Here is a 27,943-nt window from a genome sequence, read left to right on the forward strand (position 1 = left end):
AAGAATAAAATATTTATTTAAAGCACTTAAACTCAACTCTTCATACAGACGTGTTCAAATCTTTATACAGTTCAAATAACACTTTAAACAGGAAGAAGAAAACATGTGGAATGTCCTTTAAAACCACGTGACATCATCACATGACCCCCCCACCAGGAGAAACACACGAAGAAGAAAGACATAAAACATCTGTACACAGGAGAAACACCCTGATTGGTCGGTCCACCAGAACACCTGTCCGCTCCAGCCACGTGATTGAACAGCACACCTGTCAATCAGAGCGATCTGTGAGGCTGCAGGGCCCTGAGTTCAGCCTCACAGGAAGCTCATGAGTTCATGTGCAATAGGAACAAAGGACTTCCTCATGTCCCCTGAATGCAGCACGATGTCAGAGTGATGAAGACGTATAATAATGAATTAAACACACTGAATTGCTCTATGAGACAAATATATATATGATATAAATATATCATATATATATATTTACAGAGAATATTTGTACACATGTATTCAATAAAGACTGTAGTAGTGTGGCTGTAGAACATGAAAAAATGTCCCAGAATGCAACAGAAACACAGAGACCAGGTCGTCAGCACCTGGTCGTCCTCGTCCAATCAGAGCAGAGCTGAGGTCTGTTTGATGACATCATCAGTCATTAAAGTTATTAAAGTTTTTAGTCTTTGACGTCACTCTAAAACTATCAGATGATTTTTCACAATAAAACTAATTTATTGTTTCTTCAGGTAAAAAACTGAAATGTGTCGTCCTCATAAATATAGAAATTAATTTAATAAATTACAGAAAAGATTCTCTACAATTGAAATAATTAACTAAACTAAAGTTATATTATCGTTATTAGAAAAGCTTCAATTGAGCTGCTGATCAATGACATCATCATTTATTGATGATGTCATCAAGGAGGATCAACCAGGTGGTGAAGGAGCCTCAAACAATGGACAGACAGGTAACCCACCTGAGAGACAGACAGGTAACCACCTGAGAGACAGACAGGTAACCACCTGAGAGACAGACAGGTAACCCACCTGAGAGACAGACAGGTAACCCACCTGAGAGACAGACAGGTAACCACCTGAGAGACAGACGGGTAACCACCTGAGAGACAGACAGGTAACCCACCTGAGAGACAGACAGGTAACCCACCTGAGAGACAGACAGGTAACCACCTGAGAGACAGACAGGGAACCACCTGAACTGACAGACAGGTAACCACCTGAGAGACAGACAGGTAACCACCTGAGAGACAGACAGGGAACCACCTGAGAGACAGACAGGTAACCACCTGAGAGACAGACAGGGAACCACCTGAGAGACAGACAGGTAACCACCTGAGAGACAGACAGGGAACCACCTGAGAGACAGACAGGTAACCACCTGAGAGACAGACAGGGAACCACCTGAGCTGACAGACAGGTAACCACCTGAGAGACAGACAGGTAACCACCTGAGAGACAGATAGCTGACAGTGAAACGTTAAAAACAATAAAAAACAACCGTGTGAACAGAGACAACCTCCATCTGATGGCAGCAAAGATCCTGCGAGTCAGAGTTCAGGGGCAGAAAGACATTTTCTTCATTACATGATCGCTGATGTCACGCAAGCTGACGTCCAATCAGAACTCAATGAAGCTTTAAACAAGAAAGTAGATTCTGACGTTTGAATCTGACGGAGAAAACACAGCTGAAGACTCAACTGATAAAAGAAACATGTTAGCTAACATTAGCACTGAGCTACTTTAGTTTTAGCTCCAGTCTAACATTAGCTAACGTTAGCACTGTCTACTGTTAGCTACCTGGGAACCTACTAGGTTAATAATGTTAGTTAACATTAGTATTGAGCTACCTTAGCTTCAGTTCAGGTCTAATGTTAGCTAATGTTAAACTTGTCTAGCTAGCTGTGTTAGCTTCAACTCCAAACTTACTGGGTTCATAATGTTTGCTAACATTAGCACTGAGCAATATTAGCTTCAGCTCAAGTCTAACATTAGCTAATGTTTATCTTTACAGCTAGCTGTGTTAGCTTATCCTTCAAACCTACTGGGTTCATAATGTTAGCTTAAATTGGCGATTACTAGTGTAAACCTGCGTTCAACTTTATCCACATTAGCATGAAGCTACATTAGCCTCATATCCAAACCGAGTAGATTAATGTTCGCTAATGTTTAACATTACAGCTAGCTGATGTTTAATGTTAAAACCTACAAGACTTTTAGCAACATGTTAGCTCACTAGATAAGTTTGTGCTGCTAATGTTAGCAGTGATGATTTTTGTGCGCTGTCACTAAACTCTAAACTAGCTATAGCTTAGCTTCAATTCCAAACGTTCATCCTAAACGGATGTAAGCTAATATTAGCTGTGAACTATGTTGATGTTGGCTACCATTAGCATAGAGCTACATTAGTGTTATTTCAATAAATGCTATACATTGATAGCATTTAGCAGCACCATATCTAAACCCACTGTTTTCAAAAAGGACACATTTTAATGCTCAAATGTCTTCATGTAAAGTAACATTAGCATTTAGCCACATTAGCTTTTACTCATTTAATGTTGTTTTTAAAGTATAATTTCTATGTTTAATGTCTGAATATCTTAGTTTGACGTGTTCTCCATCCTTCAGCATGTTTAGTAGATCAATAAATAAATAAAAGTTAAAGTGCCGAGGAGATTAATGTAAAACAAGAAGAATAAAACAGCCTCACTGAGACCCTTTAACAACCTCACTGAGACCCTTTAACAGCCTCATTAAGACCCTTTAACAGCCTCACTGAGACCCTTTAACGGCCTCATTAAGACCCTTTAACGGCCTCATTGAGACCCTTAAACAGCCTCTGAGACCCTTTAACAGCCTCATTAAGACCCTTAAACAGCCTCACTGAGACCCTTAAACAGCCTCATTAAGACCCTTAAACAGCCTCATTGAGACCCTTTAACAGCCTCATTAAGACCCTTAAACAGCCTCACTGAGACCCTTAAACAGCCTCATTGAGACCCTTAAACAGCCTCACTGAGACCCTTAAACAGCCTCACTGAGACCCTTAAACAGCCTCACTGAGACCCTTAAACAGCCTCACTGAAACCCTTAAACAGCCTCATTAAGACCCTTAAATAGCCTCACTGAGACCCTCTAACTTACTTAAAAAGATCACTTTGAGCTTCTAGCTGAGAGTCGGACCAGTTTCTCCGTCAGATCCTTGACAACACACTAAGGAGCGTAACAGGAGGTGGACTGAGCGCGTGCGGTGGTGGTGGTGGTGTCTACATGCCGGCGGGGGGGCCAGGTATTGTTGTCGTCGTGGAGACGGGATGTCTGGGCGGGGCTAGGTCCAGCAGGGCGCTGACGGTCCCACCCACCTGAGGGAGCCCTCGCTCCTCCAGGATGTGTAGAGGAAGACACAGCTGAGTCTACAGAGACAAGACACCACAGAAGTCACGGTGGGGACGGAGAGAGGCGGGTCAACGGTTAGTAAATAAAAGGTAACCATGGCAACACAAAGGGATGGAAAAAACAAAATGAACTGATGAAGGAAAGAGACTCAGAGAAACACTTTGATTTATGTTACATAACATATGAATATGTTATATTAATGTTATATAATAGAAATATTAAACAATATAACAATGTCAGGTCATAACAGGTCAGACGTTACTTCACATAACAACCTGCTGCTATTACACAGCTTACTGCAGAATTCATATGACACTAAATAAATAACAATCCTCCAGCTGTGTGATGTCACATGACCACAGATCATGTGACTCCTCCACATGTGATGACCACCAACATGTCGTCGTGTTCTTCTTCTACAGTAAACAGGAAAAGACACACAGCAGGAGCTTCACTTCATTTTATTCATCTTCAACAGATATTCTGGGTCAACACTACAGGAGCCCTCAGACAGCCAGTCAACCATAAGGCACAGGGGGCGGAGCTTCAGGGGGCGGAGCTTCAACAGGAAGGAAAAAATCACATGATCCTCTGATCCTCAGGAAGGTTAACAGAGGTCCACAAGTCCCAAATAAAGACCAACTAGTCCCCAGTCAACAAGTCCCAAATAAAGACCAACTACTCCCCGGTCAACGTCCACAAGTCCCAAATAAAGACCAACTAGTCCCCGGTCAACGTCAACAAGTCCCAAATAAAGACCAACTAGTCCCCGGTCAACGTCAACAAGTCCCAAATAAAGACCAACTAGTCCCTGGTCAACCAGTCCCAAATAAAGACCAACTAGTGCCTGGTCAACCAGTCCCAAATAAAGACCAACTAGTCCCCGGTCCACAAGTCCCAAATAAAGACCAACTAGTCCCCGGTGAACAAGTCCTAAATAAAGACCAACTAGTCACCTGTCAACATCAACAAGTCCCAAATAAAGACCAACTAGTCGCCGGTCAATGTGAACAAGTCCCAAATAAAGACCAACTGGTCCCCTGTCAACATCAACAAGTCCCAAATAAAGACCAACTAGTCCCCGGTCAATGTCCACAAGTCCCAAATAAAGACCAACTAGTCCCCGGTCAACGTCAACAAGTCCCAAATAAAGACCAACTAGTCCCCGGTCAATGTCAACAAGTCCCAAATAAAGACCAACTAGTCCCCAGTCCACAAGTCCCAAATAAAGACCAACTAGTCCCCGGTCAACAAGTCTCAAATAAAGACCAACGAGTCCCCGGTCCACAAGTCCCAAATAAAGACCAACTAGTCGCCGGTCAATGTCAACAAGTCCCAAATAACGACCAACTAGTCCCCTGTCAACATCAACAAGTCCCAAATAAAGACCAACTAGTCCCTGGTCAATGTCCACAAGTCCCAAATAAAGACCAACTAGCCCCCGGTCAAAGTCAACAAGTCCCAAATAAAGACCAACTAGTCGCTGGTCAATGTCCACAAGTCCCAAATAAAGACCAACTGGTCCCCTGTCAACATCCACAAGTGCCAAATAAAGACCAACTAGTCCCCGGTCAATGTCCACAAGTCCCAAATAAAGACCAACTAGTCCCTGGTCAATGTCAACAAGTCCCAAATAAAGACCAACTACTCCCCGGTCAACGTCCACAAGTCCCAAATAAAGACCAACTAGTCCCCGGTCAACGTCAACAAGTCCCAAATAAAGACCAACTAGTCCCCGGTCAACGTCAACAAGTCCCAAATAAAGACCAACTAGTCCCCGGTCAACGTCAACAAGTCCCAAATAAAGACCAACTAGTCCCCGGTCAACGTCAACAAGTCCCAAATAAAGACCAACTAGTCCCTGGTCAACCAGTCCCAAATAAAGACCAACTAGTGCCTGGTCAACCAGTCCCAAATAAAGACCAACTAGTCCCCGGTCCACAAGTCCCAAATAAAGACCAACTAGTCCCCGGTGAACAAGTCCTAAATAAAGACCAACTAGTCACCTGTCAACATCAACAAGTCCCAAATAAAGACCAACTAGTCGCCGGTCAATGTCAACAAGTCCCAAATAAAGACCAACTGGTCCCCTGTCAACATCAACAAGTCCCAAATAAAGACCAACTAGTCCCCGGTCAATGTCCACAAGTCCCAAATAAAGACCAACTAGTCAACGTCAACAAGTCCCAAATAAAGACCAACTAGTCCCCGGTCAATGTCAACAAGTCCCAAATAAAGACCAACTAGTCCCCAGTCCACAAGTCCCAAATAAAGACCAACTAGTCCCCGGTCAACAAGTCCCAAATAAAGACCAACGAGTCCCCGGTCCACAAGTCCCAAATAAAGACCAACTAGTCGCCGGTCAATGTCAACAAGTCCCAAATAAAGACCAACTAGTCCCCTGTCAACATCAACAAGTCCCAAATAAAGACCAACTAGTCCCCGGTCAACAAGTCCCAAATAAAGACCAACGAGTCCCCGGTCCACAAGTCCCAAATAAAGACCAACTAGTCGCCGGTCAATGTCAACAAGTCCCAAATAAAGACCAACTAGTCCCCTGTCAACATCAACAAGTCCCAAATAAAGACCAACTAGTCCCTGGTCAATGTCCACAAGTCCCAAATAAAGACCAACTAGCCCCCGGTCAAAGTCAACAAGTCCCAAATAAAGACCAACTAGTCGCCGGTCAATGTCCACAAGTCCCAAATAAAGACCAACTGGTCCCCTGTCAACATCAACAAGTGCCAAATAAAGACCAACTAGTCCCCGGTCAATGTCCACAAGTCCCAAATAAAGACCAACTAGTCCCCGGTCAAAGTCAACAAGTCCCAAATAAAGACCAACTAGTCCCCGGTCAAAGCCAACAAGTCCCAAATAAAGACCAACTAGTCCCCGGTCAAAGTCAACAAGTCCCAAATAAAGACCAACTAGTCCCTGGTCAATGTCCACAAGTCCCAAATAAAGACCAACTAGTCCCCGGTCAAAGTCAACAAGTCCCAAATAAAGACCAACTAGTCCCCGGTCAATGTCCACAAGTCCCAAATAAAGACCAACTAGTCCCCTGTCCACAAGTCCCAAATAAAGACCAACTAGTCCCCGGTGAACAAGTCCTAAATAAAGACCAACTAGTCCCCGATCAACATCAACAAGTCCCAAATAAAGACCAACTAGTCCCCGGTCAACATCAACAAGTCCCAAATAAAGACCCACTAGTCCCCTGTCAACATCAACAAGTCCCAAATAAAGACCAACTAATCCCCGGTCAACATCAACAAGTCCCAAATAAAGACCAACTAGTCCCCGGTCAATGTCCACAAGTCCCAAATAAAGACCAACTAGTCCCCAGTCAAAGTCAACAAGTCCCAAATAAAGACCAACTAATCCCCGGTCAACATCAACAAGTCCCAAATAAAGACCAACTAGTCCCAGATAAGTCAAGTTAAGTTCAGTTGAGTTAAGGTTTGGGGATGATAACAAGACATCCCAAGTTAGGACTATGGTCCAAGTAAGGTCACGAGTCATAGGTGTTTAAGTCAAAGTGAAGTTGTCAGGTCTGATGACATCAGTCTGATGTCCACTGGAGTGTAGACAGCAGGGATTTAAGGACTTTCAAGGTTCCAGTGAATTGAGTTTTAAATGATCTCTGTTACCATCAGTACAAAAGGATCAGATTGGTGCTTGGCCGTGATGCAGGCTTTGTTCTGGACTGTTATGATGAGGAGTCAGCTCTTCATCCCTCTACAGGACCTTAACCCCCGTAAGTATATTCATGGCACATAAAGAGACTCTGGGGTGGACCAGGAGTCTACTGGAGAGGATCTGTATGCCATCAGATCCTCCAAGAGGAGCTGGAGAACATAGCCAGTGAGAAAGACATCTGCACAACGTTTCAGTCTGCTGCCACTAAGACATGGGGTACATTCCAAGTCTCTTAATGTCATCCCCGTTTCCCTCACTTGGGTCCTTTCCTTGCGTCTTAGTCCCTCCCACCAGGGATGCATGGAGGAAACCATGCGAGGAGAGAGGAACAAGGAAATATGTTTTAAGAGACACAAGACGTCCTTTCCTCAGTTGCGTTACGTGAAGCGACGTCTGTTTCTGATGACGGTGCTGATGATCACAGCTGATCAGCTGTCAGTCGGCTTTAACAGCTGGAGAGACTTTAGATAAGTTTGTGTGTGTTCACATGATCACTGTACTTAATAACAGTAACTAATAATCCTAATAACTAATAAAGACACACAGTAATCACCACTGTAGAGGTGTTTCTATCTGTAGTCTGTTAACAAACTGTGTCCTGTGTTCTGTTTATAAGCACAGGATCCATTTCTACCGGCGGAATGCGATCGTCTTATTGATGAATTATTTGCGTCTGTACGTTTTGAAACTGTGACTGTGACGTCATTATTAAATAACCCAGAATATGATTATTGTTTCGCTTAAATGATAAAACTCATCAAACCCGACAATCAGGAATGAACAGCCTCACGTGACTGAATGAAATGATGATAAATGATGTAAAAAGTGTTTCGTCTCTCAGCTCTCTCTCTCTCTCTCTATATATATATATATATATATATATATATATATATATATATATATATATATATATATATATATATATATATATATATATATATATATATATATATATATATATATATATATATATATATATATATATATATATATATATATATATATATATATATATATAAAGTGTTTCGTCTCTCCAGCGCTCTCTGACTTTAATTGTTTCCATAATAAAGTTATTGAGGGAAATATCAGATCATGAAAACACAAATCTTTCTAATAAATGTAGAAAGTTGTTTGTGGTCGTTTTGTTGTTCAGACTACAATGAACATTTATTTAAACCAGATGTTGAATCAGAAACCTAATCAAATATAAACTAGAGTTTATTCTGTGATCCGTCTTCACTGTTTACATGTTGAACAAAATCTCATCAGTCCGATCGGCTGTAGCGTCCAATCACATGACTGATGAACAATGAGGGGGCGTGTCGGCCGTGAAAAGACTTCCTGGAAGTCTGTTCTCGTGGGTCCTCGCTCATGGCTCCTCAGAGATCCCTCCTCCCTCCTCGATCCTCGCTCCTCAGAGCTAAATAAGAGCTTTGGGACGGCCGTCAATATGGCGGCGCAGAACAACTTCCTGTTCGAGCGAGGATCGAGGAGCGAGGAAACGACAATTAAGAGACTTGGGATGTACCCCAGGACCCACACGAGCATCAAAGAAAGATTTGTGTTTCTGAGTTTGATGGTCACAAGAACAATGACATCATGGATGTGTGCGGTTGAGAGCTTCACGTGTTAAAGCTGCATTCTCTCCAGTGTCCACCAGGGGGCGACTCCTCTGGTTGTATAGAAGTCTATGAGAAAATGACTACTTCTCTCTTGATTTATTACCTCAGTAAACATTGTAAACATTGTAAAGTTTATGGTCTCAATCTCTAGTTTCAAGTCTTCTTCAATACAGCATGATGTTCATTTAGTACATTATGGTCCATTTAGAGTCAAACAGACCACAAAGCAGGGGATGCTTTAGGGCGGGGCTACACAGTGATTTGGTGTACTGAGATACTTCTGGACAGGATGCTCAGTAAATACTGGTGAGACATCTGGTGCTAGACATCAGTGGGGTTCAAACGTGCGGTGCCAGGTGAACTTAGAGTGCACACAGCAACGACATAATGGACAGGTAGAAGAGGGCGAAGCCAGCCAGCTGGACTCGAGGGGAGGGGCTAGTTGGGGGCGGAGCCATAGTGAGCAACACGCCCATCGTCCCGTAAACGAAACCGCCGTCCCCCTCCAGGACCTCCCCCACTGAACAGAGACGGTCCTGAGGGGGTCGAGGGGTGAAGGACAAAATGTTTGGACAGATGGACAGAGTAATAAAAAACAAAAAGGATTCATGAAAGGTGAGGAAGATGAAAGAGAAGAAAGAAAGCTGTTAGTTGAGGAGAAGCAGAGGAGCAGACAGTGATGTCACACAGATCCTGGAGTGAGGCCACGCCCACCTGATCAATTTAGAATAATCAGTTTAAGAGGTAAACGAGTGTCCTGTGACATCACCGTCCATCCATCCATTGCAACGAGGTACCAGGTGTCTTCAGTACTGACATGTGAGTATCTAATGTCTGATCAGATCAATACCAGGTATCACAGGTGAGGTATAATCATGTGTGAGAGAGTTACCTGTGGAACGCCGATCCTACGACACGCCTCCAGGAAGTTCTCAACGTTTCGACGACATTTGGCCATCGTGAGTTTAGGCTGCAGGACACAGACGTAGAACCAGAGTTATTATAGTAACTAACAGCAGGTCTATGTCTCCTTAGTAATGATGACAGTAAAACAACAACAACTAGAACATTTCACCAGAGATTTTGACAGTGTGGCTTATCCTGCCTGAAGACGTCGCAATATATATTTACACGCCAATGTTACCGGTAGTATCGTTGAGGTTCAATTGAGATATCGCTTCTCCCTTTTCTACATTTTAGATTCATACTCTTGGACTGAATCTTGTGTTCGTGATGGACAGTCCACAGATGTCTCCCGTCATTTCTGTACTGAGATACACATCTTTGAAAATTACATTTCTGTATTTGTGATGGAAAGACTTGAACTTAACATTTTTACTGTTTTAACATAACATGAACCTCATTCTGAGCTTCATGTTAAGATACAGTTACTCCACTGGGCTTTTATTTTGAAAGGGTGGGGCTGGGTGGGTGAGAGGAGACAGAATCATAAGGTTTGACACACAAACAGAGGTTATTAAATGACAGACTTGTGTGTGTGTGTGAGAGACAGACAGACAGACAGAGAGAGAGAGAGACAGACAGAGATAGAGAGACAAACAGACAGAGAGAGAGACTGACAGAGAGACTGACAGACAGAGAGACTGACAGACAGAGAGACTGACAGACAGAGAGAGAGACAGAGAGAGAGAGACTGAAAGACAGAGAGAGAGAGACTGAAAGACAGAGAGAGAGCGACAGAGACTGACAGAGAGAGAGACAAGAGATAAGACTCTGCCGAATGCACTGATGTGTTTTTTATGTTTGTGGTGTTAATAATGTGAGCTCCAGAGCAATAGACAAAACTGGTACCGTCTGCTTTCTTTGAGAAATGAGTGGTGAGATTTAACATGGAGTCTAATGGAGCAGTTGGTTGGAGTTCATGTCGCTCTGCGGCTCTTTGAGCCAAATATGTACATTTTCCTGAAACTTAGGCCACGTCCACATCACTCCGTTTCCATTTTAAACTCATATGCTCTGCTACGTTTACACTGAGCATCCACACTACACAGAGTTTTCGAGCACCGAAAACGGAGGAGTTTGAAAACTCCGGGTTGTGTTTTCGTGTGGACGGTTGAAAACAGATACATTTAGAAACAATGACGCCCACACCCGCGTTCACTACTTGATTGGTTGTTAGCAGTCATGACGTTTCCTTCCCTGATTCGTCACACTCATATCACGTGACCCGTACCCGGAAGATCACAAACAACAACATTGATTACCGATCGACTACCAGGTTAACTCAACATGGACAACTGATTACAGGCGTTACTGACCTTGTTGTCTTTACCAGCAGCTGTTGTTCAGTTAAAGTCTGCTTTATTACGGAGGAAGCAGCTGTTAGTGGAGCGATTAGCGAGCGGCGTGACCAGCGGTTATCAGACCTACAGAGCGGACGTCTGAACTCACGGTTAGCAGTAAATGCTTTTCAGTAGGACAGATAGCTAATCCACCAGCAGAGCTACGAGTGAGAACAGACAACAACGAGGAAACGAGTGAGAGACGTGTGTTGACCACATTTATGGATCATAATCTTGTAAACGTTTACGTGTAAGTGTTGATTTTAATGTAAATTTGATATGTGAGAGAGAGATAAAGACCTGCAGCGCTGTAACTAAGTCTGAAAAATAAAACTTCTAAAACTTTCCACGAACTGTCTGTTTGAGTTCATAGAGGAAGATCTTAAGTATCAAACATGACCTTTCATTATTAAAGACTACTTTATTACTCTGTCGTATTTTTGTTAACTAAGCAACCAATCCACTTCCTGTTTACACCGTCACGCGCATGCCCAGTGTACGTGAAGAGTCACGTGATATCCGTTTTCGAAGGTTGCCGTGTGGATGCAGATCAATTCGAAAACGATGCTGAAACGCCGTGTGGACGCAGATCGTTTCTATTTGAAAACTCTGTTTCTATTTGGAAACAGAGTTTTTTTTAGTGTGGATGTACTCTTAATCTGTGACTTCATGAAAACTGTGGTAGCTATCAAAATGTCCATTTGGCTCAATAAAGTGCAGCGTTTTGTCTACGTTTTAAACTTTGAATCATTGTTCTACGTTAAAGTATGGCTACTCAATATGGACCCAAAGTTAAGTGTTTTTTTCAGCTCTCTTCACGCTGAAAACACATTCAAGTCAATGGAGATATTTTGCTGTGTTTTTTGGGAAAACCGCTGGGCGAATCTCTGAGAAAAGTCATAGCACACCATTCCCGATCAGGCCGCACGTTTTGATGTATTTTTTGCGCAGGTGTTGGCAACGCTGTGTGAGGAGAAGTGCGCCAAACTTTTGTACTTTCGCCCGGAAGAATATGATTAAGCCCGCAGGATTACAGTCAGTGTGCTATGTAGCACAAAGGCAGCCACACTGAAATAACAATAATAATACTCACAACAGCGGGGGAGGGAACGTGGATGCTGGGGACGGACCGAGGTCTCACGTGATTGGCCAGATGACAGAGAACCACCCCGTCTGTCAGAGCTGCTCCCAGGTCGCTAGGCAACGACACCTTCAGACGAGCCTCGATATTCTGGACAGAGACAGACAGAATGAGAGACAGACAGACAGAATAAGAGACAGACAGACAGACAGACAGAATAAGAGACAGACAGACAGAATGAGAGACAGACAGACAGACAGAATAAGAGACAGACTGACAGAATGAGAGACAGACAGACAGAATAAGAGACAGACAGACAGATAATTGTCTGTCATGTGACTCTGGTAAAGAGACATTTGTTAAGCTGCTGGTTGAATCAATGTGTTTCACTGTGAGGTACCGACCTTCCTGAGCTGCTCCACCACCTCAGCATCTTCTCCAACCAGAGGAGGAGCAGCAGGAGTCTCCTCCTGCGTCTGAGCAGCATCACCTGAGGACACGGCAGGAGTCACAAACTGCCATCAACTCCATTGATCCAGATCCAGATGAAACCACATGTTTCACATATTCTGATATATAGTCACCCAGTCTAAAGTGATAACAAGAACCACACACTACGTCTTTGTACCTTTGTCCTACTTGTACTACGCGTTTGTACTTTTGTCCTACTTCTACTACGTGTTTGTCCCTTTGTCCTATGTATACTACCTTTTGTCCCTTTGTCCTACTTCTGCTACGTGTTTGTCCCTTTGTCCTATTTGTACTACGTGTTTGTACCTTTGTCCTACTTCTACTACGTGTTTGTCCCTTTGTCCTACTTCTACTACGCGTTTGTACCTTTGTCCTACTTGTACTACCTTTTGTCCCTTTGTCCTACTTCTGCTGTGTTTGTCCCTTTGTCCTACTTCTACGACATGTTTGTCCCACTTCTACTACGCGTTTGTACCTTTGTCCTACTTGTACTACGTGTTTGTACCTTTGTCCTACTTGTACTGTGTTTGTACCTTTGTCCTACTTGTACTACGTGTTTGTACCTTTGTCCTAATTGTACTATGTGTTTGTACCTTTGTCCTACTTGTACTATGTGTTTGTACCTTTGTTCTACTTGTACTATGTGTTTGTACCTTTGTCCTACTTGTACTGTGTTTGTACCTTTGTCCTACTGGTACTGTGTTTGTCCCTTTGTCCTACGTGTTTGTCCCACTTCTACTACGCGTTTGTACCTTTGTCCTACGCGTTTGTACCTTTGTCCTACTTGTACCTTTGTCCTACGTGTACTACGTGTTTGTACCTTTGTCCTACTTGTACTATGTGTTTGTACCTTTGTCCTACTTGTACTGTGTTTGTACCTTTGTCCTACTTGTACTGTGTTTGTACCTTTGTCCTACTTGTACTACGTGTTTGTACCTTTGTCCTAATTGTACTATGTGTTTGTACCTTTGTCCTACTTGTACTATGTGTTTGTACCTTTGTCCTACTTGTACTATGTGTTTGTACCTTTGTCCTACTTGTACTGTGTTTGTACCTTTGTCCTACTGGTACTGTGTTTGTACCTTTGTCCTACTGGTACTATGTGTTTGTACCTCTGTCCTACTGGTACTGTGTTTGTACCTTTGTCCTACTTGTATTATGTGTTTGTTCCTTTGTCATACTTGTACTACCTTGTGTCCCCTTGTCCCACTTCTGCTACCAGACACACTAAAGGTCTTAATTAGTGAGGTCCTGAACCTCCGGTTCCCCGTCAGGTAAACAGTTAGCTGCCGGCTCAGCCATATTGAGAGCCGTGTGGAGACAATCCCTCGATCATTCGCCTCCTCTCACTGGCTGCACCTGAACACCTCACCTCTCCTCTTCTCTTCTTTCTGGCCGAGACGAAACAGGAAGCTCTCTGGTCTCAGACCGGCTGTCCGACAGGAGGCCACGCCCCCTAAGCTGGGGTACGAAGGCGACTGATTGGCTGGAAGAAGAAAAGAAGAAAAACAAATCGATCAATAAATAGAAATGGTTCATTAAAAGTGGACGGAGTCATTTCTCTGTTGTCTTACCTGTTGGAGACAGAGCAGCTCTGTCCTCCCCCTAAAGAGACACAACACAGAACATTATGGAAGTCATGATTCATGAATACAGAGAATATCATAAGAGGCATCGTTTAAGTCCACTTTAAAACAGCACATAGCTCTGTTCAACAGTGTGACATGCACATAGTCAGACAGACAGAGAGAGACAGAAGGCATGCAGGTTGCAGTACCTGCAGCAGACAGGAGGTGGAGCTATCAGAAGCGTGAGAACGACAGCCGTCTACAGACAATCCAGTCAAAGACTGAGAGACAGACAGAGAGACAGACAGAGAGACACACAAGGAGAAAAGAGAGAGACAAACATAGAAGGTGGCAGAAATAAAAGATGAAGGTTTAAATACAAACAGAAACAGAGCTCAGACGTCTGTGTTGTGTTCATGTCTCTACGAGGAGCTCGTTAAAAACAGTCCAATAAACAGGCTGCATAGTTTGGTCAAAAGGTGTCGCAGTAGGCTTTATGAACATCTGTAATCTACCAGTAAACAGAGAGCAGAATAAGAAACAGATGGAGAGACGTCTTCACTTGAAATAGATAATAAATATCTGCAGAAACAGCTGATCAGTCATGTGACTTATTCTCCATAATCCATTCAGCTTTTCTTATGAGAAACTTCAAAATAACAACACAAATATACGCTGTGACATAAATAGTGCTGACACACTGAAGACACAAACCTGTCTGTGTGAACAAGGACATCTGTTTATAGTGTTGGTGTTAAAGTCTGTCTCAAACACCAGCACACACTGAGACACACAGACAGAGGGACAGACACACAGACAGACAGAGGTAAAATAGGAGGAGCAAACTAAAGATAAAGTGAAGAAAAGACAAATATAAAAATATAAAAGAACAAAAATGAAGAAAATCAAAGTTGATAATATGAAGGATTGAAAGAGGAAGAAGAAACAGATTTAGTTTTTATATCATGATTGTATTAATAATGAAAAACTTTGCATTTCATTTACAATAGAAACGAATTGTTATCATTAATATCGAAACGTTTCATATTTTTTAAACATCAAAATCTAGATTACAATCTATATAGACAGGTGGACAAACAGACAGGTGATCGCAGCAGACAGGTGGACAGACAGACAGAAAGCTGCCTGTTACAGATCCTAAGTAAACTACAGACAAACACAGGAGGTGAATATTGTGATGGTGACAGGATGCTGATGGATGAGTGAGGTGTGGAGGTTAGACTATAGAGGTAACACGCTCATCAAAATCATTCAGATTTATGTAGATTCAGTCAGATCAGTGTTTATGGTCACGTCATCGTCACACTGCAGACGTGACCTCTTTTGTCCACAGTGTCTCTAATGTACCTGAACCTTTAAGTAGTTATTGGTAATCAATCAAAGTGACAAGAAAGGAAGTGGTAGAAAACGTGTTTGTTTGTACCGTTGTCATACTTCTACTACCCGTGTGTACCTTTGTCATACTTCTACTACCCGTTTGTACCTTTGTCATACTTCTACTACCCGTTTGTACTTTTGTCATACTTCTACTACACGCTTGTACCTTTGTACTATTTAGACTACACGTATGTACCTTTGTACTATTTCTACTACACGTCTGTACCTTTGTACTATTTCTACTACACGTCTGTACCTTTGTACTATTTAGACTACACGTCTGTACCTTTGTACTATTTCTACTACACGTCTGTACCTTTGTACTATTTAGACTACACGTATGTACCTTTGTACTATTTCTACTACACGTCTGTACCTTTGTACTATTTAGACTACACGTATGTACCTTTGTACTATTTCTACGACACGTATGTACCTTTGTACTATTTAGACTACACGTATGTACCTTTGTACTATTTCTACTACACGTATGTACCTTTGTACTATTTAGACTACACGTATGTACCTTTGTACTATTTCTACTACACGTATGTACCTTTGTACTATTTCTACTACACGTATGTACCTTTGTACTATTTAGACAACACGTCTGTACCTTTGTACTATTTCTACTACACATCTGTACCTTTGTACTATTTAGACTACACGTATGTACCTTTGTACTATTTCTACTACACGTATGTACCTTTGTACTATTTAGACTACACGTATGTACCTTTGTACTATTTCTACTACACGTATGTACCTTTGTACTATTTAGACAACACGTCTGTACCTTTGTACTATTTCTACTACACGTATGTACCTTTGTACTATTTAGACTACACGTCTGTACCGTTGTACTATTTCTACTACACGTCTGTACCGTTGTACTATTTCTACTACACGTATGTACCTTTGTACTATTTAGACTACACGTCTGTACCTTTGTACTATTTAGACTACACGTCTGTACCTTTGTACTATTTAGACTACACGTCTGTACCTTTGTACTATTTCTACTACACGTCTGTACCTTTGTACTATTTCTACTACACGTCTGTACCTTTGTACTATTTAGACTACACGTCTGTACCTTTGTACTATTTAGACTACACGTCTGTACCTTTGTACTATTTAGACTACACGTCTCTACCGTTGTACTATTTCTACTACACGTCTGTAGCTTTGTACTATTTCTACTACACATCTGTACCGTTGTACTATTTCTACTACACGTCTGTACCGTTGTACTATTTCTACTACACGTCTGTACCGTTGTACTATTTCTACTACACGTCTGTACCTTTGTACTATTTCTACTACACGTCTGTACCTTTGTACTATTTCTACTACACGTCTGTACCTTTGTACTATTTCTACTACACGTCTGTACCTTTGTACTATTTAGACTACACGTCTGTACCTTTGTACTATTTCTACTACACGTCTGTACCGTTGTACTATTTCTACTACACGTCTGTACCTTTGTACTATTTCTACTACCTTCTGATATGCGAGGGGGGGTAATCTAAAATAGTCACTTTTTAAAGCTTTCCAGCGATTTTTATTGTGAAACAGCTACAGGAAATGCTATGTACAGTTTCCTGTGCTGACGATTCATAAATCCGAATGATTCACGTCAGGTTGTTCTGATTTCCTTTTAATCTTTTGTTGTTAGTAGATTTTGGGGGGCGTGGCCAAATTCTTACCATGAAGAGGGCGGAGTCATCTGTGTGGGTGGAGCGTCTGGAGGGGTAGACATTCTGAACACACATGGACGGACAGACAGACACGAGGTGAGGGTGAACATGTGTGGAGGGGGGGGGGGGGGGGGCGCTAAAACATCGATTTAACAACCACAACCAATCTGATGAGAGTAAAATAAGTTCTCTTTTTTAACCAGAATGAAAAGTGATTTTGTTGTCTAGGCGGTTTAATAAGAACCGTGTGTGCAACACAAAGTGTGCGGTCAAAGTTTTATCGCTGTTCATTGTTACAGGTGTTTTTCTTTCAATCTAGTCCCAAAATCCCCGATCCTATAGTTTTCTGTCCCGGGTCGAGCCCTGGTATGACTGATCCTGGATCAGGTTTATTGAACACAGTGGAGAATCGGTAGAACTAGTTTACAACGTGTAAGCAGACACATGACACAATAAACATTGTTAATAAATAAATAATAAACAACGTTTCTAAGAAGGTAAAGGAAGCTGAATACAGTCGGATGATTCAGCAGGAAGTTGTTGAAGCAGCTTGTCACGTGTCACGTGACGTGGTCATGTGATGTGGTCAAGTGTCATGTGACGTGACATGGTCATGTGACGTGGTCAAGTGTCATGTGATGTCTGTTGTGATGTACGTGCCTGTTGTGATGTCTGTTGTGATGTCTGTTGTGATGTCTGTTGTGATGTCCGTGCCTGTTGCGATGTCTGTTGTGATGTCCGTGTCTGTTGTGATGTATGCGTCTGTTGTGATGTACGCGCCCGTTGTGATGTACGCGCCTGTTGTGATGTACGCGCCTGTTGTGATGTACGTGTCTGTTGTGATGTCTGTTGTGATGTCCGTGTCTGTTGTGATGTCCGTGTCTGTTGTGATGTACGTGTCTGTTGTGATGTCTGTTGTGATGTACGTGCCTGTTGTGATGTACGTGTCTGTTGTGATGTACGCGCTTGTTGTGATGTACGCGCCTGTTGTGATGTACGCGCCTGTTGTGATGTACGTGTCTGTTGTGATGTCTGTTGTGATGTCCGTGTCTGTTGTGATGTACGTGTCTGTTGTGATCTACGTGCCTGTTGTGATCTACGTGCCTGTTGTGATCTAAGTGCCTGTTGTGATGTCTGTTGTGATGTACGTGCCTGTTGTGATGTACATGTCTGTTGTGATGTCTGTTGTGATGTACGTGTCTGTTGTGATGTACGTGCCTGTTGTGATGTCCGGGTCTGTTGTGATGTACGTGCCTATTGTGATGTACATGTCTGTTGTGATGTCTGTTGTGATGTACGTGTCTGTTGTGATGTACGTGCCTGTTGTGATGTCTGTTGTGATGTACGTGTCTGTTGTGATGTACGCGCCTGTTGTGATGTACGCGCCTGTTGTGATGTACGTGTCTGTTGTGATGTCTGTTGTGATGTACGTGCCCGTTGTGATGTCTGTTGTGATGTACGTGCCCGTTGTGATGTCCGTGTCTGTTGTGATGTACGTGTCTGTTGTGATGTCTGTTGTGATGTACGTGCCTGTTGTGATGTACGTGCCTGTTGTGATGTACGTGACTGTTGTGATGTACGTGTCTGTTGTGATGTACGTGTCTGTTGTGATGTACGTGTCTGTTGTGATGTCTGTTGTGATGTACGTGTCTGTTGTGATGTACATGCCTGTTGTGATGTACATGCCTGTTGTGATGTCTGTTGTGATGTACGTGTCTGTTGTGATGTCTGTTGTGATGTACGTGTCTGTTGTGATGTACGCACATGTTGTGATGTACGTGTCTGTTGTGATGTCTGTTGTGATGTACGTGCCTGTTGTGATGTACGTGCCTGTTGTGATGTACGTGTCTGTTGTGATGTCTGTTGTGATGTACGTGACTGTTGTGATGTACGTGACTGTTGTGATGTACGTGACTGTTGTGATGTACGTGACTGTTGTGATGTACGTGCCTGTTCTGATCTACGTGCCTGTTCTGATCTACGTGCCTGTTGTGATGTACGTGCCTGTTGTGATGTCTGTTGTGATGTACGTGCCTGTTGTGATGTACGTGTCTGTTGTGATGTCTGTTGTGATGTACGTGTCTGTTGTGATGTACGTGCCTGTTGTGATGTCTGTTGTGATGTCCGCGCCTGTTGTGATGTCCGCGCCCGTTGTGATGTACGTGCCCGTTGTGATGTACGCGCCCGTTGTGATGTACGTGCCCGTTGTGATGTACGTGCCCGTTGTGATGTCCGTGCCCGTTGTGATGTACGTGCCCGTTGTGATGTACGTGCCCGTTGTGATGTACGTGCCCGTTGTGATGTCCGTGCCCGTTGTGATGTCCGTGTCTGTTGTGATGTCCGTTGTGATGTCCGTGTCTGTTGTGATGTCTGTTGTGATGTCCGTGTCTGTTGTGATGTACGTGTCTGTTGTGATGTCCGTGCCTGTTGTGATGTACGTGTCTGTTGTGATGTCTGTTGTGGTGTGTGCTGTGATGCCTGTGTCTATTGCGATGTCAGTTGTGATGTCCGTGTCTGTTGTGACGTCCATGTCGGTTGTGACGTCTGTTGTGATGTCTGTAGAGTCTCACCTCACTGTCTGGACTGGACTTTGTTGGACTTTGAGCTGTTTTATGCTGAAAACCAAAGCAAAGAGAGTTAGTGAAACCTTTAATCTTCTGACCTCATGTTCAGTGACTAGTTAAACTGGTCAGTGACTGGTTAAACTGGTCAGTGACTGGTTAAACTGCTACCTTAGTGTTGATGGTGACAGAGTCTCTTTGCAGAGATCGGTTCTTGTGTCTCTCCTCGTCGTACCTCAAAGCAGCGAGCTGAGCCTCCCTCCTCATCTTCTCCACCCCCCCTGTAGCTACAACACCACCTCCTCTCTGAGGGGTGGACAGACAGACAGACATAAGTAGCTGAGATTTGTAGTAAAACATTAACCAACTGATTTGAGGTGTTACCTGGCTCTGGGCACTAGAAGGCGCCGTGACACTATCAACCACACTCCTACAGGACAGACAGAGAGACAGACAGGATGTGAGACAGCTCAGAGTTGGTTTACAGTCAGCATGTTATTTCTTATTTTATAAACCACACAAAGAGTTGTATTACTGCACCTGTTGTGTTTCCTCGTGTCTTCTGTCCTCGAGTTGGTTTTCACCGGAGAACCCTGGACACACAGACAGGAAGTCACACAGAGTTTATGTTTGTGGTGAAATATTGTAGATATCACTGATATTGATTAATTTATGGTGTGGAATACACTGCTCTGCTCCATCTACTGTAGTAAAATACCAACTATGAGAAGAACTTGTCTCTTTAACATGAAGCTGTGTGACCTCAGTGGGCGGAGCTCCTACCTCTCTGGTGATGCGTCTCTCGATGTAGGCCATGAACTGAGAGCTCAGGCTGATGCTGTCCCTGCTTCCTCCTCCTCGTCCTACTCGACTCCTTCCCTCCTCCCCCTCTTCCTCCACCACACAGCTGTCTATGAAGTCGATCTGCTCCAATTCCATATCTGGAGGAGACAGAGAGAGAGAGACAGAGAGAGAGCCAAAGAGAGACAGAGAGAGAGACAGACTCCATCACAAAAATTCTCCAGTTTTCTTTGAATAATCTAATTTTCATCGATGACAATCTGTCATTTTCTGAACGTGATGAACTCACGTGTGCCGTTAGCCAGCAGAGCTCCTGCTCCTCCTCCTCCTCCTCCTCCTCCTCCTCGGTGTCTCTGGTCTCTGCTGATCTCGGCCACTCTGAGCGGCAGCTCTGAAAGCTCCTCTGTAGGCTGGACACACAGACAGGAAGTGAGCTCAATCACAGACAGGAACCAGAGGACAGGACGTGTGTGTGTGTGTTCAGTATGTGTGTTCAGTGTGTGTGTGTCTGACCTCGTTCCCCGACCATCTCTTGTCTCCGCTGTCGACGCTGTTGAAGCCAGAGTCCAGCGCTCCGTATGGACGTCCGGGGTACAGCTCATCAACACTGATACACAGACATTTAGTCAGACAACATCCCTCCAGACTGGGCTTTTATTGTGAAGGTTAGTTAGTGGAAGACTGGGCTTTTATTGTGAAGGTTGCAGTTAGTGGAAGACTGGGCTTTTATTGTGAAGGTTACAGTTAGTGGAAGACTGGGCTTTTATTGTGAAGGTTACAGTTAGTGGAAGACTGGGCTTTTATTGTGAAGGTTACAGTTAGTGGAAGACTGGGCTTTTATTGTGAAGGTTACAGTCAGTGGCAGACTGGGCTTTTATTGTGAAGGTTACAGTTAGTGGAAGACTGGGCTTTTATTGTGAAGGTTACAGTTAGTGGAAGACTGGGCTTTTATTGTGAAGGTTACAGTCAGTGGCAGACTGGGCTTAAGTTTAGGTTTTCTTGTCTCTATAGATGGAAAAGATGATTAAACATTGAGTTTACAATCATTTAAAACAGATAATGAACTCACCAGGAGCTGAAGGTCAGAGGTCGTCTGTCGTAGTCTGGGAGGTCAGGGGTCGTCTTACTGGCCTCCAGGTTCAGATACTTAAATATGTGGACCTTCCCTTTAATACAGATCTACACACACACACACACACACACACACACACACACACACACACACACACACACACACACACACACACACACACACACACACACACACACACACACACACACACACACACACACACACACACACTCATGAAATACAAACAGACTCAGCTCTAGCTGGCCATGAGTGATGTCACTTCCTGTCTGTACCTGTGCAGGTGGGGTCTGCAGAGGGTTGTTGTCGAGGACGATGGTCTGTAGCTGAGAGAGCCGTCGGTAACAAACGGGGATGGAGGTCACTTTGTTACAGGAGAAGTCCAGACGGACCAGAGGGAGGTCTGCCAGCTCTGGACACAAGTACACAGGTATTTATCATACTGTGGTACTAATAAACACATATATACACACATGTACTAACTGTGTGTGTGTACCTGGAGGCAACTGCACCAGGTGGTTCCTCCTGATGTTCAGGTCACGTAGAGCCTCCAGCTGACCCAACTGACACGGTAGAGTCTGGATCTCATTACAGCTCACGTCCTGCAGGAGGACGTCCACAAAACCATCAATAACACTGATCATCAATAACACTGATCATCAATAACTCTGATCATCAATAACACTGATCATCAATAACTGATAGTAACTGATAATAACTGATCAATAACTGATAATACCTGGTTAATACCTGGTTAACAACTGTCCATAACTGATCAATAACTAATAATAACTGATCACAGCTGTCCATAACTGATCATAACTGATCAATAACTGATCAATAACGGATCAATAACTGATCAATAACGGATCTTACTGATAATAACGGATCATAACTGATAACAGATCATAACTGATAACAGATCATAACTGATCAATAACTGATCAATAACTGATAATAACGGATAATAACTGATCATAACTGATAATAACTGATCATAACTGATAATAACTGATAATAACTCACCAGCTCCGTGAGGTGTCTCAGCTGACCCACTTCTTCAGGAAGAGAAACCAGTTTATTGTTACAGGCGATCAGAACCTTCAGAGGAAGAGTACAGACCACCACAGGGAGGACAGACAGCTGGTTACGACTGGAGACAGGGAGACAGGGGGGAGAGAGAGGGAGACAGGGGGGAGAGAGAGAGACAGGGAGACAGGGGGGAGAGAGAGGGAGACAGGGGGAGACAGGGAGACAGGGGGGAGAGAGAGGGAGACAGGGGGAGAGAGGGAGATGGGAGACAGTGTTTTTCAGTGTCAGTTCATTTGAATGGAGACACTGTGGCTAACTGAACAGGCTTAGCTAAATATATCTATCAGCTGATGTCACAGCTGATAGATGAGTTCTGAGGAGTTTAAACTATCTGCTCAGATTCAGACTAATGATACAGAACTGATTCCCAGTGCAGATGGATTATGATCTAAAACATACTGTGAACACAACACAAGAGCTTCTCAAGACAAAGGAATCTTCTTCAATGGCCGAGTCAGTCACCTGATGTCACAGTGAGCTTCACTTCCTGAAGATAAAAGTGAAGCTTTAAGACGAGCAGCAGCTGAAGGAGGAGACTCAGTGTGTAGTGATGTCTCTGGAGACAGACTTCACTCATTCACTATTATGTTACTGTGATCCTCTGAACATGGGATGGCTGCTCCCATGATCCGTTCGGATCAGCCCTCACGGTTCGGATCACTCGTGAACCGTGGATCAATTGAGTATTTTTTTTCTTTTCTTTTTTACAGTGTAATCATCACAGTGTGTAATTAAGTTAATTAAGTCCCCGAATATCAATGCAGAGTTTCAGTGAACAGATATAAAGCAGTAGTGTGTTCAGTGAACGGAGCAGGTTAGAAGCATTCAACAGTGAAAGTCATGGCGAGCGGAGGAACTTGAGAAGCCACCGGCCTCATTTAAGTCGCAAGTTTGGGAGCATTTTGTCTTAACCTGTAATTTATAATGACGGATGAGGGTGGTGGACAAAAGCGTTACGGTATGTAGGCGTTATTTAAAGAGAAAGACATACGATAACAGCAATACATCGGCATGTCCACACATATGAAGAGACACCATCCCGTCTGTCAGCGACGGGGGACACTCCGTTGTGGAAAACAAAGGATTTCAAAATCTGGTTAAAATGCTTGAGCCACGCTACGAAATCCACTCACGCACCCACTTCAGTGTGAAGCTGTTCCAGGCCTCTATGAGAAGGAAAAGACTGTGACTGCTTTCACCACGGCGGAGTGGATTCATAGTCCGGTGCTGCAGACACGCCCCCTCTGTGAGAGTCACACAGACACACACCTGGGGCAGGTGCTGCAGACACGCCCCCTCTGTGACAGTCACAGACACACACTGGGGCAGGTGCTGCAGACACGCCCCCTCTGTGAGAGTCACACAGACACACACTGGGGCAGGTGCTGCAGACACGCCCCCTCTGTGACAGTCACACAGACACACACTGGGGCAGGTGCTGCAGACACGCTCCCTCTGTGAGAGTCACACAGACACACACCTGGGGCAGGTGCTGACAGAAGTATCAGAGTGGAAGCTAGACGGGCCCAATAGTAATATCCCAGTCACCACAGAAAGGTCTACCCTCTCTCCAGACAATGGAGATATTCTCATCTTTTTGAAAATAATGGTAAACATTGTGTATTTGAATGACATAACCTGACAGGAAGTAAACATAGACCCAAGTTGTTGCCGAGCAGTTCAGTTCAGTGTAAACAGTGGAAGCTAGCTCACTGGCTGTTTCTTTCTTTCAATATTGATCAAAGGACGAGAGTATCAACATACCTCATGTTGCACTTCAACTTAACAGAATTTAATATTCTTGAATGTTTTATTTTTATTTATTCATTTCATTTTGTTTCAAATTGGACATCTTCAATATTTTAGTTTTTATGTAAGACTATAGTATAAGTGTTCTTGAAGTTCTTAATTAATAAATGGAAAGCAAAGTTATATTTGACTCCTCCCCTTTTCTTTGTTGATCCGAAAAATGATCCGAACCGTGACTCAAGAACCATGATCCGAACCGAACCGTGAGGTTTGTGATCTGTTGCACCCCTAATATACATGTATATATTTTGTGTGTGTGTGTGTGTTACCTGAGGTTCAGGTAGGTGTGTGTGTGTTACCTGAGGTTCAGGTAGGTGTGTGTGTGTTACCTGAGGTTCAGGTAGGTGAGGGCCTGCAGGTTGAGTAGACTCTCAGGTAGAGACCTCAGACAGTTCTGATAAAGGTTCAGACTCTCCAGAGACACCAAGACACAGACGTCCAGAGGAAGTTCAGAGAGACGGTTACGGGACAAGTCTGGAGACACACACACACACACACACACACACACACACACACACACACACACACACACACACACACACACACACACACACACACACACACACACACACACACACACACACACACACACACACACACACACACACACACAGTTCAGGTTATATTACACCACATGTAACAAACACTCTGTACTAAACGTATCTGGCACAGACCTGTCAATCACTGTGTAGCCCCGCCCTAAAGCATCCCCTGCTTTATGGTCTGTTTGACTCTAAATGGACCATAATTTTGTGTGTGTGTGTGTCTGTGTGTGTATGAGACTGTGTGTGTGTGACTGTGTGTATATATATGTGTGTGTGTGTGTGTGTGTGTGTGTGACTGTGTGTGTGTGTGTGACTGTGTGTATATATGTGTGTGTGTGTGTGTGACTGTGTGTATATATATATATGTGTGTGTGACTGTGTATGTGTGTGTGAGACTGTGTGTGTATGAGACTGTGTGTGTATGACTGCGTGTGTATATATGTGTGTGTATGTGACTGTGTGTGCGTGTGTATATGTGTGTGTACGTGTGACTGTGTGTATGTACGTGTATGTCACTGTGTGTGTGGGTGTGTATGTGTGTGTGTGAGACTCATGACTGAGTCCGTAAATAGAACTTCTAACATTCCCTCTCTCCTCCAATCACATCACTCGGTGTGGTTGTCATGGTGATACAGGATGCTATGACCTCACCAGCTGAGTACCACATAAAGTGCAACAGAGTACAACATTAAGTACACTCAGTACTAGTATCAATGGCCCAATCCCAATGTCCCCCTAAAGCCTCAGACCCTGAACCCTCAAGGACTCACTGAGGTCACCTGGTGAGTGTGTGAGTGTGAGAGGCTGTGAGGGCTTCACATGGTGGGAATATGAACGAGACAGCACTTTATCACGTTACCATGGAAACAACAAAACATATGATGTATATTGTGTGTATTTATTGTATACTTTGTAGTCCCTGATGTGAACGTCTTCAGGCTCTTTCCTCACTAGATGAGAGGTAACTTCATATAATATATTTACTCGTTTTGTCAAAACAGCTTCAATGACAAAATCAAATATTTGATGAATAAATAAATAAATATCTTCTGATTTCATGTTTATTCTTTGTTCCATCTTTAACCCTGAATGTTTCTGTGTACATTTAATAAGACAGGCTGAAAACACTGAGCCTTCCTCTTTGTTTACGTCTCCATGCGTCCACTGGTTACCCCGTGTTTAACGTCACATTGCAATGATTTGTTGGTAATTCCCTTAGAAAGTCAGCTGACTTACGGAAAAGGTTCATAAAGGGCTCAAAATGTGTACAAGAGCCTCAAACACTGGACGATTTGACAGACTAAACTAAACCCTCACGGACTTCGGGGGAGCGCGCCTCAAAGTCCGTGAGTCTGTGAGGGGGGACATTGTGATTGGGCCAATATTTATCAGTACAGCTGTGAGGGGATCGACAGGAAGTACACATCACCATGGTAACCTTTACTTCCTGTTGTACAGCAGCTTGCGATCAGTCTCACACAGACAGACAGACAGGGAGACAGACATAGACACACATACAGACAGAGAGAGAGACATAGACACAGTGAGACAGACAGACGGAGACACAGACAGACAGAGAGAGAGACATAGACACAGGGAGACAGACAGACGGAGACACAGACAGACAGATAACCTGCTCTGCTGGTTTTGTTTCTTAAACCCCGTCAGCCTCAGGTGGGCAGAGCCGCTCATTATCCAATCAGAACAAACCTCCAGGTGTGTTTTCACCTTCTTCAGACCGACGTCACAGACTCTGGGTGAGGCTCGTTATAGCTCAACGGATCCCCGAAACCGGAAGGTCCGGTAACTTTAACTAAACAACCCAGCATGCACTGCTGTTAGCATGCTACATACACCAACATCATTGAACCTCACAGGTGTAATGACACAAGTTGTTACCCATCACCTCCCTCTCTCTCTCCATCAGTTCAGCAAAGGAAAACCAAATAAATATATATAGTTTAACATCAGCTAAACACTGTAAAACAAGTTAACGAGGCGACATAGTGTTAATGTAATCGAGCTACGCAGAGCTAACGATAACTAGCAAAGTTAGCTGAAGGTATTTCGGGTTCATGACAACGTTAATGATGTTATTTATAATTTAAAATGGTTAAAAAGGTCTGTAAACACCTCTGTGTATAGATGAGTGGGGTTTTATGTTGGTCTGTTGTGAGTGGTGTTTTTACCGTGATATGATAATATAGAGACCGGGGAATCACGACAGGGGAACGTAGTTTATCAGTCACAAAGTTTGACTTCTCTCTCCACAGCCGTTAAAGTCCATAGAAACGGCCTCTTAAATTAACTTTAAGCGATTACCCACAACCCCCCGGGGTTCTCTGGGTCCCACTCACCGGCCCTGGTCGTGTCCGTCAGGTCGTGGTTGTTAGCAGCGCTCCGGGGGAACTCCTTCATCTTCCGGGCGCTAAGGTTCAGGCTCCCGGTGGTCGAGGCTTCGTCCAGAGCTCGGTCCAGAGACCGGTTCCATGGAGCCGGTCCCGGTCCGGTATTATTATAATGATGGTTCCCGCCTAAAACACTCCCGGTACCGCCGCCTCCGCTAACCGTGAAGTTGCCTCCGACGTTGTCCATCGAGCCCAGCAACACCGAGGCCGCCATTACACACTCCGGCTTGTTAGCTCTCAATGCTAACAGGCTAACTCCCACCCTAAACTTCAGAGGAGCGCATGCGCAGAGCGGTGCTCAAATGGGAGAGGACTGGACAATACTGCGTGTACTGTAGTATTGCGTGCAGTACTACATCAATATTACTTGTATTGTAGGACATGC

The 27,943-nt window shown here is 43.7% G+C and overlaps 1 protein-coding gene across 9 annotated transcripts; it reads right to left on the minus strand.

The window, feature by feature from the left end:
* Positions 1-27,814, minus strand: lrch3 (leucine-rich repeats and calponin homology (CH) domain containing 3). Of its 9 annotated transcripts, none has more exons than XM_076076409.1 (22): positions 27,508-27,814; positions 24,935-25,079; positions 22,731-22,857; positions 22,201-22,306; positions 21,980-22,116; positions 21,684-21,793; positions 21,128-21,221; positions 20,904-21,024; positions 20,597-20,754; positions 20,354-20,406; positions 20,198-20,243; positions 19,985-20,119; positions 19,823-19,867; positions 17,262-17,315; positions 14,866-14,934; positions 14,361-14,432; positions 14,158-14,188; positions 13,956-14,069; positions 12,517-12,602; positions 12,125-12,262; positions 9,621-9,698; positions 1-3,424 (listed from the first exon to the last, which is right to left on the minus strand). In XM_076076409.1, exons 1-22 carry the CDS (start codon positions 27,770-27,772, stop codon positions 3,278-3,280), a joined length of 2,331 nt encoding a protein of 776 aa, XP_075932524.1. In that variant the 5' UTR covers positions 27,773-27,814; the 3' UTR covers positions 1-3,277. The 9 variants fall into 9 exon arrangements, with proteins under 9 accessions (XP_075932524.1, XP_075932521.1, XP_075932529.1 ...); XM_076076406.1 differs by having other exon boundaries at positions 12,125-12,385; XM_076076414.1 differs by lacking the exon at positions 27,508-27,814 and adding an exon at positions 23,938-24,128 and having other exon boundaries at positions 12,125-12,385; positions 24,935-25,057.
* Positions 27,815-27,943: the final 129 nt, after the last annotated feature.

The sequence above is a fragment of the Anarhichas minor genome, unplaced genomic scaffold (genome assembly GCF_050575085.1).
Source record: "Anarhichas minor isolate MPS153535 unplaced genomic scaffold, ASM5057508v1 ptg000057l, whole genome shotgun sequence".
Taxonomy (NCBI): domain Eukaryota; kingdom Metazoa; phylum Chordata; class Actinopteri; order Perciformes; family Anarhichadidae; genus Anarhichas; species Anarhichas minor.